Source organism: Gopherus flavomarginatus, chromosome 8 (genome assembly GCF_025201925.1).
Source record: "Gopherus flavomarginatus isolate rGopFla2 chromosome 8, rGopFla2.mat.asm, whole genome shotgun sequence".
Classification (NCBI taxonomy): domain Eukaryota; kingdom Metazoa; phylum Chordata; order Testudines; family Testudinidae; genus Gopherus; species Gopherus flavomarginatus.
In genome coordinates, this window is record NC_066624.1 from 92,359,888 (window position 1) to 92,373,716 (window position 13,829).

At 42.1% G+C, this 13,829-nt stretch overlaps 1 protein-coding gene across 3 annotated transcripts in view; it reads right to left on the reverse strand.

Annotated features, from left to right (window-relative positions):
- The window catches only part of LOC127057196 (NACHT, LRR and PYD domains-containing protein 1b allele 5-like), a 48,035-nt gene that overhangs the window by 4,467 nt on the left and 29,739 nt on the right, over positions 1-13,829 (reverse strand). For all 3 annotated transcript variants that reach the window (XM_050965998.1, XM_050965997.1, XM_050966000.1), the window contains 9 exons: positions 11,210-11,253; positions 11,060-11,109; positions 9,758-9,978; positions 9,420-9,670; positions 7,905-8,036; positions 7,389-7,527; positions 6,015-6,068; positions 4,370-4,453; positions 2,251-2,523 (listed from right to left, as the gene is read on the reverse strand). In XM_050965998.1, the coding sequence (XP_050821955.1) occupies positions 2,251-2,523; positions 4,370-4,453; positions 6,015-6,068; positions 7,389-7,527; positions 7,905-8,036; positions 9,420-9,670; positions 9,758-9,978; positions 11,060-11,109; positions 11,210-11,253 (1,248 nt within the window). The remainder of the gene's footprint in view (positions 1-2,250; positions 2,524-4,369; positions 4,454-6,014; positions 6,069-7,388; positions 7,528-7,904; positions 8,037-9,419; positions 9,671-9,757; positions 9,979-11,059; positions 11,110-11,209; positions 11,254-13,829) is intronic.

Here is a 13,829-nt window from a genome sequence, read left to right on the forward strand (position 1 = left end):
AAGGGGGGTGGGGAGACCGGAACGCACCACGGGGCTGGCTACCTGCTGGAAGGGGGGTGGGGAGACCGGAACCCACCGCGGGGCTGGCTACCTGCTGCAAGGGGAGGGAGACCGGAACGCACCGTGGGGCTGGCTACCTGCTGGAAGGCGGGGGGGAGACCGGAACGCACCGCGGGGCTGGCTACCTGCTGCAAGGGGGGGGGCGGGGAAACTGGAACGCACAGCGGGGCTGGCTACCTGCTGCAAGGGGAGGGAGACCGGAACGCACCGCGGGGCTAGCTACCTGCTGCAAGGGGAGGGAGACCGGAACGCACCGTGGGGCTGGCTACCTGCTGGAAGGCGGGGGGGGGAGACCGGAACGCACCGCGGGGCTGGCTACCTGCTGCAAGGGGGGGTCGGGGAAACTGGAACGCACCGCGGGGCTGGCTACCTGCTGCAAGGGGGGTGGGGAGACCAGAACGCACCGCGGGGCTAGCTACCTGCTGGAAGGGGGGCGGGGAGACCGCAAACCTGGCGCCCTGCACTGAAGTATCCCTAAATTCTCAACAGGGTTTCCTACTGCCAGATATATCACTGCTGCGTGTTACCTGGGAAGAGAGGGAGGGTCTTCTACAGCAATGTGGATTCCACCCTGGTCCCTATGCAGCTTGCCTGTGTGCAGCCATGGTCCCCCCACCCCTCGCTGCACAGTGGATCGGATGAGTTAGCCTGACTGGGACAAGGACCAAGGTGGCTCTCCCTATAAACTTGCGAAAGCACATTGCCCACGCTCTGGCTGCAACTTTTTAAGAGATTACCGAGGCCGATTACAGAGACGTGATAGAGCAAATCAATGGGCTATTCCACGTTTAGGCATGCATGCAGGCAGCCATAACCCAAACCGTCCTCTCCCAGAACATAAAATCTGCTTACCCCGAGCACGCTCCTCTGCTTCTTCTTCACCAGCAACTTCCAGCTGCTGCGACTGGCTAGCCTCCTCCTAGCTTGAGAAGAGCTCCTGGCTGCATGCCTCCTGGGACTCCGGGGTGTCTCCCTCCGCCCCAGCAGCCTCACTCTCGGCTTCCTCTACACCCTCCCCCACTTCTCCCTGCTCTGAACTCTCCATCGTGCTCCTAGGATTGGCAGTGGGGTCACACCCAAGTATGGCATCCAGCTCCTTGTAAAAACGGCAGGTCATAGGGGCAGCTCCTGAGCGGCGATTTCCCTCACGGGCTTTGCAGTAAGCACTGCACAGCTCCTTAATTTTTACCCTGCACTGCAACGCGTCCCGTTCATGGCCCCTTATCAGCAAGGACTGTGATATCTGCCCATAGGTATCATAATTTCTTCGGCTGGAGCGCAGTTGTGCTTGCACAGCTTCCTCACCCCAAACACTGATGAGGTCCTGCAGCTCGGAACTGTTCCATGCTGGGGCTCGTCTGGGGCGTGGAGGCATGGTCGCTGATTGATTGATTGATTGATTGCACTCTACACCTGGCTGAGCAAACAGGAAGGGGATTTTTAAAATTCCCGGGGCATTTAAAGGTGCGGTCAGCTGAGCCCAGGGCAGTGGAGTGTGCAGGATTACCAGAGAGGCTTAAAAGGTATGCTGGGATACCTCCTTATACCCCAGAGGTCAATAAAAGCGCTGGTGGGGTCCACACTTGCTGACCAGCGCTGGATCACCAGCGCTGGAATCGCTACACCCGAGGCTCGACCGGGTGTACAGCCAGCACTGCAACCAGGGAGTTGCAGCGCTGGCCGAGCTTTGCAAGTGTGGCCACATCCTAAGTTGCAGCGCTGTAACCCCTCACCAGCGCTGCAACTCTCTAGTGTAGCCATGGCCAAAGTTAAGTACATACAAAAGTGTCTGCACGATCAAGGTCGCAATAAGCTTGGGTAAAGGTGCACCTTCAATGTTACTAAAATATCTAGGAACAAAGGTATAGACATTTCTGCAATGAGCTCTGTAATAAAAATAAGATTTTGCTTGGGTTTATAAGGGTGGTTGATTTTAACTGACATGGAGCTATAACAACTGTTCTAAGTATTAGTCACTCCAAAATATTTTTTAAAAAAGCAAGTATAAAATACTAGAATTATAAAGTAGAATGAAAAACAGTTGAATCAACATTAAGGGGGAAAACTTCATGTTTTATTTACACAATACAAATATATATTAGGGTGTCTAGTGAATTCTCTGAAACTGAAACCAAAAGCATGTCTGAAACACAATCACATAATGAAGTATAAAGAAAAATTGACGCGTACCTTCCAGTATTTGTATTATTTCATATGACACATGATCCTTGAGACTGTCATACAAATTTTGCGCAGTTCCATTACTCTTTTCACCTTTCCTCCACTTCTCCAACATCAGGAATTTATGAACATTAACCTCTTCCTCTTTTGCCTGAATCTGCTGAATATCTTTCATTTCTAACTTAAGACATTCAATGCCAATTTCTTTCCAATCTTTACCCATCTTCTTTGCAAGAGTCATTAGTTGCTGATCAGTTAACGTAGTTTTAGCTTTAGTTCCATCTAAAAAACACACAGGATACAAATCAGCTGCAACAAGGAGACATACGATGAACAGGGCCAGCTCCAGGGTCTTCGCCGCCCCAAGCAGCAAAAAAAAAAAAAAAAAAAAAAAGCTGCGATCATGATCTGCAGCTCTACCACTGCCGCTTCAGTCTTCAGCAGCAATTCAGCAGCTGGTCCTTTGCTCTGAGAGGGAGTGAGGGACCCGCTGCCGAATTGCCGCCGAAGACTCAGCTGCTTGCTGGGCCGGTGCCTGGAGCCGGCCCTGACGACAAAGGTGATCATATTAGTGAGCTGAAGCTGTATTTTCACTTCTTTTATTGATGCTGCTATAATGCTGACTAATGAACACTGTACTGACTTACTAGCTTACCATGCAGTATAGGAATTGACAGGACAAGCAAAGTAAGAGTCAAGAGTGATGAAAAGTCACCTGAAGAAGAAGCGAAAAATGTCCTAGGTTGCAAAAATATCTTGAATTTAGTTTTCGTTCCCAGGACTTGAAAAGTTTTTCTGATCATAAACAGCTACTTGTCTAGTGGAAATAATGCACAAGTCTGAAACATCTAGATATGCTGTTATACAGAATACTCAGATACTAATGCTGCAAGCCAAGTTCCTTCAATCACCTGAAAAATGCAGGTATCTAGCATAAGTCTATCTAAAAGTGTGCTACTGCTTACAGAGAACGATGATTAGTATACCTTTGTAATAATTACATTAGTAAGAAGTCACAACCTGCATGGTTATATCTATCTAGTCAGAACATCAATGGTCTAATCAGATTTCTATTTCAATGCATCATTTTATAAAAGACTGTAAATGAAGTTTTTAAATGATTAAATAGCTCCCTCTAGTGGCTAAAAGCCACCACATAGCACTATAGAGAGAGGCTATCATTGACATGCAGCTGACCTGATTCTTTCTGCATTTCTTGAATATCACCTTATTCAAACATTATCATTATTTTCTTTGTATGAGCTGACCATACAGAAATAGGTACTGAAAGCAAAAGATGTATCCCTTTCCTGGACAGAATCCAAACACTGTAAAGGCGGGGTTAAAAATGTAATGTAAAGTTCTGAGCTAAAACTTTATATATATGAAATTGAAAACAGAAACTGGATCCAAATGTACAATTTTGAATAGTGTCTACAGTAATATGATATTCCTGTGTATGACATTTTGGTAATTAATCCTATCATGTCTATAATTTCTCAGAGTAACCATTAGGAAAGCCAGCAAGGCTGAAATTTTAGCAATATGTTTGGAAGAAAAAGAAAGCTAAGATTCTTAGAGGTATCTAGAATTATTCGTGCAACCTCTTATCTGTTAGCATATCCAGTAGCCACAGGTGCATCTGACATTGGAACCTACTGAATTAAGGCCCTGATTCAGCAAAGTACATAAGCGTGTGCTTGAGTCCCACTGACTTCTCAGTGAGAGCTACTGATCCTGAGCACTTCTGAAAAATCAGGCTACTACTACTTTCAGATGCCAGAATAGGAGCTGAACTTTGTGAAGATATGGTCCCAGTCACTGGTGGAGAGTTCTTCTGGAAAAATAAATCCAGCACTATAGCAAAAATTCTTCAAAAGCAGCTCTTTTGTCTTGATGTACGCAGTCATCTAATTTATAGCATCAATCTATGGTCATACAAGAAAACATTTGTTCCTACAAATGAGGTATATTGATGCCTTTTGCACCCACAAATGCAGGATTCTGTCCCCATAAATTCTGTGATCAGATTTATGGAGGCCAATTTAACATTTAACCCTAAGAAATAAATAAATAGGATAAAATGAACTTTAAACAAATATTTTTGAATCACACAAAAATTCTTTACCTGAAATATCTCTACCCTTTTTTGGCCTTTTAATATAAACTTCTTCATCAGAAAGGCTGTTGCTTGATTTCCGTCTTCTGTTACCTAAGGAGTAGATGACAACTGATTTTACTTTTTTGTATCGTATATTTTTCTCCTGTGCTTAATCAGCATGTAGTGAAACAGAGTGGCCTCTCTCCAGTGCAGAGGAGGTTAACTTTCCTTGGGAGGCGCAGCTAAGGTTGCCAGTTTTGGTTGGACATATTCCTGGAGATTTCATCACATGACATAATCTTTAATTTGCTAGACGCAGTTAACCCTGTCCTACCCTCCCCAGGAAGTGCAGGGGCAGGGCAGAAAGTATAAGAGTAGAGTCCTGCAGCTCAGTTCAGCTGGACCAGAGAAAGAGGCAGACAGCTCTCTCAGAGAGCTGAGCCCTCAGTGAGGTCCAGGACCAGTCACGGCGAAGACCAGCAACCTACTGCCCCAGAAGACGGAAGACACTGGGAAGAGACTGGAGCAAAGGCCGCCCTACTGCAAGCCTGCAAGCCAGAACTGGGCTGCAACGGAGTGACACCCACAGGAACTGGTAGGAAGTTGCCCAGTGAAACCAGACACTGGTCCAGTTGGGCTGCTGGGATGCAAAGCAGCAACCGCCAACTTCCCTGCTGATCCCTGGTGGGATTGCCTTCCACTGCTAGGCTCCTAGGCTGGGACTCAGTAGATCAGGGTGGGCATGGGCCCCCTTTCCCCACCCCACACTCGAGAGCTGACCGGGCACGAAACTTAGGCCTGAGCCAGTGACTGTTGCTCAGCACACATCCCAAAGGGACCTGAGCCCAGAGACTGTTTGGTGGGTACCTGTCCCAGCCAGGAGGCTGAGGGCTATAGACTGTTTGCTTACTTCGCCCTGCCCAGAGGGGCTGGAGCCTCAGAGACTGTTTAATGGTTGCTTGCCCCAGGAGGCTGCGAGCCACAGATTGTTTCATTGATCCACCGCCACACTCCGACTGGGGTTGCCAACTTTGTAATATTTAAAAAACGGACACTCCAACAGGAGGGCCAGAACTGCCCCGCCTAATCCCCCCTGAGACCCCGCCCCCTGAGGCCCCTCGCCCCCATCACCCACTACTTTTTCCCTCTCCTCCACACTCCCCTCTGCCCAGGTCAGGAGGGAATCGCCTGCGGAGCCAGGACTGGGAACTGCAGCCACCCAGTGCAGGTAGGAGGCAGCCCCAGGTGATGACCCGGCACCTCCTTGCCTCCCCTTCCCACAGTAACCGGACTTTGGGTGTCTAGTCAATACATTTGACCAGACACTGTCAGGTTCCTTTTTCTACTAAACTTTCTGGTTGAAAACTGGACACCTGGCAACCCTAACTCCACAGGTCTAGAGTCACAGACTGTTGTTGGCACCCCAACCAGGGACCGGGAACCCCTGCCGATGGGCAGTGTACTGGGCCCCCCAGTAGAGATGGGAAGTGCTAAATGGGCAATTACATGGCTGCAAGTCATGCTGCCCTGACAAACATCTGGCCAACCTACTTACTCTCCAACGCTGCCGGAAGGGGTGCCCTAACCCTGAGAGGGAGGAACCTTACACAGCACAACCGAGTTGTAAAGAATATAAATCATGTAGTACCCACTTTTCTTGTATATAACTTACTGATTGTGTTTCTTTTCCGCTCATTCTTGTTCTGGTCATGTAATATCCAGTCACCTGTTAAAACATAAATGTTTTCTGGAGTAAATGAAAGGCACTACAATAATTCTCACTGCTAATCCACAAATATAATAATTCTCAAATAGAAAAATTATTAGTCTCTTCCACTGCTCAGCAAAGACTTAACAGTAGGGTATTGTAATGAGATATCAGTTTGCTATGATTTTGTTACTTTTATCAAATATTTGACAGCATGAATAATATGATGTATTATCTTTAATAACTAGAATTCAACCATCCTTGCCAAAATAAATTAAAACAGTCTATTCTGCAATGTGAAATTCTTTCAATTTTTATTGTTTGGCCAATTGATAAACAACCTGATCCAAACCCATGGAAGTTAAGATTTAACCCTTGGCTAATTCTGACCATCTTCTAACGGGTTCTCAATCATTAGTGTAAATAAGCACAGTTCTACTATAATGTTATGTTTTTCTAAATCAGCATAACATGATATTTACATAACATTCATGAACTAAATCTTTTTTGAAACACAGTTCCCATATATCCTAATATCTATTCCTCTCAGTATTTATTTCATTACTGAGATTCATTCACATCCCTACAGACTTTCATAATGAATAGCAACTTGTTAGAAAATCAATCTACTTGGGTAAAACAGGGAAGAAACATTTTGGAAAATGACAAAGTACAATATTATTATCATTATTGTTATATCACTAGATCTAAAGTCATAAAACTCTGTATTGTATAAATATTTATTTTACACTGATTGTTGGGCATCTTTCAGTCTTGGTTATCTAAAAATTTGGGTAATATTAGCTATACAAATAAACAAACAAATAAATAAATATTTTGCAGGGTAAAGTTCCACCATGTACCATAAACTAAAGCAGAGTAATCAATGCTCTGCCTCTAGTGTTTTAGGTAAATTCATATTTATACTATGCTCATGTAAATATATATTCAGGCCTTTGCTCTTTTTCAAATGTATATTACACATATGTTATTAACCAAGTTGAAATTATATTTTGTCATTCTCATTTCTGAGATTGTAATGATGTTATGCTCTCATAACTGCACTTCTACTGCAGCACATGTGTAAACCCACAAAATAAAAGTTACAAAATGTTGAGATATTTTATATTATACATAATATTTAAACTAATATAAATTACATTACATTTTCCAATATTCCCTGCCTCTGTCCTAGCCACAAGGATCACAGCTGTCTTTTCCTGGTGTTTTGGCACTTTCAGTTCCAGATCTGGTGACCTCAATGGAAGCAGAATTTGACCCAAACCACGAGTTCTCAGCAGAAACAAACTATAGCTGTCAAACACAAAAAATACTCACATTCTCTTAGTTTTGCTTTCCAGACAATTTCTTCAGACTCGAGTTCAATCAAAGATAATGTAAACTCCATAGGTTGCTCCAAGTAGACTTCAAAATAACTTTTTAATTTTAAGAGAGAGCCATCAACAAATTCCATTTCCTAAAAAATGTAAATCAGTTTTTTAAAAAAGCTGAAACATTTACTATAAGCATTACAATAGCTTGAACATAAAAAGGCAGCTTTTGGAAAAGCTGTGGAATAGATCTGGAGTGTAACCCTGGCCCCAATGAAGCCAGCAGGAAGTTTGCCAGTGATTTCATGGGGGGCCCGGATTAATCTCTATAGTTTTAGAGTTTCTAAGGGTATAGCTTTCCTGTAATGGTAACAAACAAATGTGCTGGAATTCATTTACATTGATGCATGCCCTGAATTTATGAGACGTACAAATGACAAAATCTGTATTTTTCACAAAATGTTTTCAGCTGAGCTGTGATATGCACATTGACAGCCCAATTATGTATTCCTATAGAACATACCTCAGGAGTTATTTCAGCTTCTGATTCACTAATTAATCTGTATCTCTTTCCATCTTGCAGTTTTTTACAAACTGGGGGCTTGTCAATTTTGATGAATTTCTTATCAGAATGTTTTACTGCATTCGAGATATCCTAAAATTTAAAAATACATTTTACTTGATACTCATCCTGGTGTACAAATTAAATAATTTTATTAACAATTAAGTGCTTCCAAACTTCCTTGTGGTTTTCTCTATCCTCAGTTTTATTAATGGATGGCAATGCTTTTCCTTGGAAAGTAAATGGTCAAATCAAACATTTACAGATCATGGAATATATTCTCACTCACAGCTGGACGGGTTTATGTGCCCAAGGCACCCAGATTCCTTCCCAATCAGATATTGATAGAGGCTTTAACCTGTGCAGATGAGTAAGCCACTGCATTCGGATGATAACGCATTATGCAAATAATGAATGTGATTGTCTATAGGGCTTTTTTTAAAGTGCTACTTACAACTTTCATTTCTGCTCATTACTAATATCCCTTTTTAACACATACGAGCCTTTCCACACATCAAGCCTTATAAAAAGCAATATAGAAATTTACAAAAGCATTCATTAGCAAGGAACCACCAGAGAAACATTCTTCTACTTTCTCTAGTTTCAATAAACCCTATCCTCTGAGGTGCTGAGCACTTTCCACTACCATTGAGAAAACTTTCTACCAACATGTTGACTTCTTATTTAACCTCCTCTAGGATTATATGGTAAAATATTGAATAAAAGCAAAGAGCAGACCTATTGCATACAGCATTATAATGTTGACTGTTGATCAGAGTGAGTCCTGCCAAGTGTCTATCCTTCAGTAACTTTCAAATATCATTCTCTCACTATAACGTTACATAGGGCAGTTCAAAGGTCAATTCTGTCGCAAACAATGAGTATGAATGACAGAGGCCTGGTCTACACTAGGGAGTGGGGTTGACATAAGATACGCAACTTCAGCTACGTGAACAGCATAGCTGAAGTATCTTATTTCAACTTACCTCCTGTCCTCATGGCGCGGGATCGACGGCCATGGCTCCCCCTGTCGACTCCGCTACCGCCGCTCACTCTGGTAGAGTTCCGGAGTCGACAGGAGCGCATTCGGGGATCGATATATCACATCTAGATGAGACGCGATATATCGAACCCCGATAAACCGATCGCTACCCGCCAATCTGGCGGGTAGTGTAGACATACCCAGAGTATGAGCTGGTCTGGGAGTTGAACCATTCTAGTCCTCATCCTGATCCCGCAAGCCCTCAATGCATGGAATTCCCAATGACTCCTAGACCTCTGCATGTGAGACACTCTATTGGAAGCTCAGACTCTTTATGTCTACAACAACATGGGCATATTATAAATTTGATGTACATCAGATCTGAGGCCTAAACTACATGACAATGTCAACATTTTAATGATCAACATTCAGGCATATTTATATTGAATCTGAGCACTTTCCATTGATTGATAAGTTAAAAAAATAGACCTTACCTTTATAAACGAATCATTGTTTGTTGCTACATAGACACGAAATGATAAGGAAGGGTGATTATTGACAACTTTGTATAAAATTACAGCCCCATTGTAATGTACTGGCTCTTGTGTTTGAATAACCGGTCCTACTGGAGAGAGAGAACTCACATGCCATTTGACATGCGTCATAGAATGATCAACAGAAGGCTCAATTGCTGGACCAGTACTTCTAATATGTAAAACTTTGAATGTCATGTCAGATTCATGATCTGCAAAGAGATACCAAAACATTAACATTTCTTATAACGAATAGCAATAGACATCTACATTTGTTAAACTCAATGTACAGTACTTACCATTTAGGCTGAGGGAATGTGGGAATTGAATGGAAGTAAGAACAGAGGCTGAGTCACAACTGACATCAAATATAGGGCCACCGACTATCCATGGTTTTTTAACATAATCAGCATATTTGCTCCAAGACAACACAGAATATTTGATTACAGCAGCCTTGGTTACATCGAAAATCAAGCCTGTAACAGTACATTGGTAAGTTCCCTCTGCCTCCAGCTTCAACCTGTATTGAACAAATGTGACAAATCCATTTAACTTTCATTACATATTACATATCTCATAATGTGATTTGTTTAAAAGTGGTTCATATGAGATAATTTATTTTTAAAAAATGACTCTTTCCTTTGGAGGTTTCCTCCCCACCAAGAACAGAATCCTATTAAACAAAAAAGCATGGAAAATAGCACATAAAATCTTTTTATTTAATTTTTTTTTAAAGATTAAACCTAGGTTGGTTGGTTGGTTTTTTTAGCATGTCAGCTAAATAAATGCAGGAATGGAGGAAGTCCAAACCAGTTCAGAGCTTGATACACAGGTAAAATGGAGAGCTGCTACCTGCACTAAGGGCTCAAATCAACTCCTATTGACTTCAATAGATGTTAGACCAGACCTTAGCTGAAGTTCCTGAGGGTATGTCTTCACAGCCGCTTGGAGCGTGATTCCCCAAGCAGGCAGACAGACACATACAGAAGTGTGGACAGGGTGGCACAGACAGCTAGCCCAAGCTGCCACTCTTGCCACCACAGCCACACTATTTTTAGCACGCTAGCTCAAGCAGACCTAGCACATCTGTCTGCCCATGCTGGGAATCACCCTCCCAGCTGTTATATAGATATACCCTGAGTGATATTCAGAACTAATTCCAAGTAATGCACATTATAGTAATCCAGTCCAGAGGTGAGAAATGCATGAGTAACTGTGGCAAGGCAAACATTCAAATGGAAAGTACACGTCATTTAGCCAAGTTCAGGTGAAACAAAGGAATTACAGAACAAGACACCTTACAGAAGCCTCAGTATAGCAAAGGACTTAAGCACATGCTTAACTTTAATTATTTCAATGGGACTGCTCACATACTTCAAGTTAAGCTTTGCTGGATTTGGCCCAGAAGCTAGTGCTGATGAGAGTAATGAACTGTTTATTTTTAATGGATTTTGAGGCATCTTTGAGGCATGTACAATTATGAGCATGTTACTGAGCAGGACACATAAAATAAATTAATCTCTTATGTAATTCATCTGAAGAGAGAAGCATTTTGAGCTGGACAATGTAAACATCCACCAATTACATTAAACAATACCTACCGAAATTGTCCTCCGGAAAGTTTTCTGGGGGTCACTTGCTCATTCTGGATCTGTAAGTATAAATGAATAAATTTGGTGAAGCACAAATTTTGCAGTATTACAATTTGCAAAATATTAACACAAATTCTAGTGTGAATTTTAAAAACGTACATGTTCAGTCTTGACATGTTCACAACGAAATTGGCTATTAGCCTCTAAATGAAAAAACAAAGGAAAAAAATCAACTCTTGAAAAATTATTAAAAATAGTCAGATGAACAATTTCAACAAGATCCATTCATACGTGATTCAACAAGTGGCAGCAATTCATTCTTTTCCAATTTTCATCTAAAAAAAAATTACTTTTATAAAATACACATTTCGTACACAATTATGTATAGTGAACTATACTCAAGCTGAAACAGGCCCTATTCAAAGCTTTTGCATAAAATAAAGCTGAGGATGATCTTTTTTAATACCCTTCTATCGGCTCTAAACATTCCAACCTCCCTTTGATTCTAGTTTTTTCCATTGCTTAATCCAGTGATATTTTGCAGAAATACATAAATCCTTCAGCCCTCTAGGCAAATTTCTGCTCCCAGGTGCACTGGCACAACTCCACTGACATCAACTGTCTACCCAAAAGAAATTAAGCAACTATTTCCTTCCCTCATCAGCAACCTCATCTCCTTTATTTCAATTCAGATCACAGAAACAGACCCATGAGATTCATAAAGTCTGATTTAAATGTAAATAATAATAAAAACTCTTTCATCAATACTGTATTTCTGTCTTAACTGCCCAAGGCATATGGTCACCTATGTTTAAGTGTTGTCTTTCTGTTGAATCTTGTGGTTCAACCACTAGTTGTTGGCATAGATGCAGGAATCACTGGGTTACATATATGGCCTGTGTCATGCAAGAGGAGAGATTAGATGATCACAATGGTCCCTTATGGCCTTCATATCTAAGAATGTATGAAATAATGGACAAATTTCAGGGTCCTATGAAAGTAAGCTCAAAGACTATCATAATGTGTATGCACAAGAGGGCATGGGCCACCTTACTTCTAGCATCTCCTAACTTTTCAGTGTTTGCCTTTACAAACTTAATATTCTTTTCACATAGCTTTTTGTGTGTGTATAACTTAAAGTTTTTTTAAAAAGAAATTGGAATCAACATGTGGAATCATACTGACCCCTAAGTGTTTGTCAGTAGGATAGGAACCTTTAGATCTACAGCATAGACCCTTGCCATTGAGTTACCAGAGTAACAGATAGCATGATTATATTCTGTTATTTTGACAAATAACATATGCAAAATTTTGCAGAATTTTCAAATATTGTGTGCAGAATTTTTTATTTTTTGGTGCAGAATTCCCAAAGGAGTAGCAGATGGAATCTTCAGAGAATTTAACTGCCAAATTCTATAAAATCTCTACTGAGCATGTGTGAAGTGAGATTTTTAAAGGCTTGTGACTTGGCCAAAGTGAGAGACACTTTCACGCAGATGACAAAAAGCCTATCCCCAACACCAGGGTGATTCCCCCATGCCAAATTTCAAGTCCCAGCTTCAAACTACAGATGCAGCAGTGTAGTGGTTCTCAAATTTAATTTTTGCAGACCACCTGAAAATTGCTGAGGGTCTCAGCGGACCACTTAATGATCTTTCCAAATGTTGTTTGTACCGTGAGCTAACTATTGTAAAGCACTTTGGATAAAAGAGCTATATTAAAAAAAACCTTCCAGGCACCTAATTAGATCACCAGTGGTCCGCGATCTCCTTTCAGGTGGTCTGTGGATAGTTCCCTCTAAGGTGTGCACCTGGGTGGCCACACATGAGAGAATGAAGGGCCACTCACCTAATTAGTGGAGACACCTGCACAGCTCCACTAATTAGGTGCCTGGACCCTGCAGAAGATGCACATGTCAGGTGAGGTGGTGGCCTTGGGGGGAATATAGGGTAGGTGGGAGGGGGCAGTGGGGTGAGAAGAGGGGGTGGGGGGAATTAGGGATGTGCAGGGCTGCGGCAGCCAGAAAAAGAGGTGACTTTTCTCAGCTCCTGGGCTGCGGCTGCCGGGTAGAGACCCCACTCCTTCCCAGCCCCAGCTCAGGGGCTGCTGCAGTGGGGAGGAGAGGGAAAGACCCCCTCTCCTTCCCAGCCCCAGCTCAGGGGCTGCCGGAGCGGGGGAAAGAAGGCACATCCATCACATTAGAAAGGTAAGACTACTAATATTAAAATATGAGTTGTATGCTTCTATCTGAAGTACAAAAAATGTTAATTATTATTGAGGGTTTTTTTTATATAGCGCTTTTATCCAAAGCTCTTTACAATAGTTAGCTAACAGTACAAACAATTTTTGGAAAGATCATTAAGTGGTCCGCCGAGATCCTCAGAAATTTTAAAGTGGTCTACGAAGACGAAAGTTTGGGAATCACTGCACTAGAGCTTCTCAATGAAATGATTGTAAGAATTTTTCTCTTTAAATATAGGGAAAACAATGTATTTTTCCCTAATATTGTTTTTGGAAAGGCTAGACCATCTTTGCTGAAACTTTGCAAAAAGCTTCAAATTGAGGCAGACATTCAGCATGGAACATATCTGTCTGAATCATTAAAGTTTGGCCATGTTATAAGCAACTGAAAACAGGGTTTTTTAATGGGAAGTGTCAGGCTACCTTAACTATAGGTGGCACCACCAACTCTACCTACAATATGCACCATTGACCTGATTCTGCAGCCTTTAATCATGGTGAGTAGTGTATACTCACATTAGTAGTGCCATTAAGATAA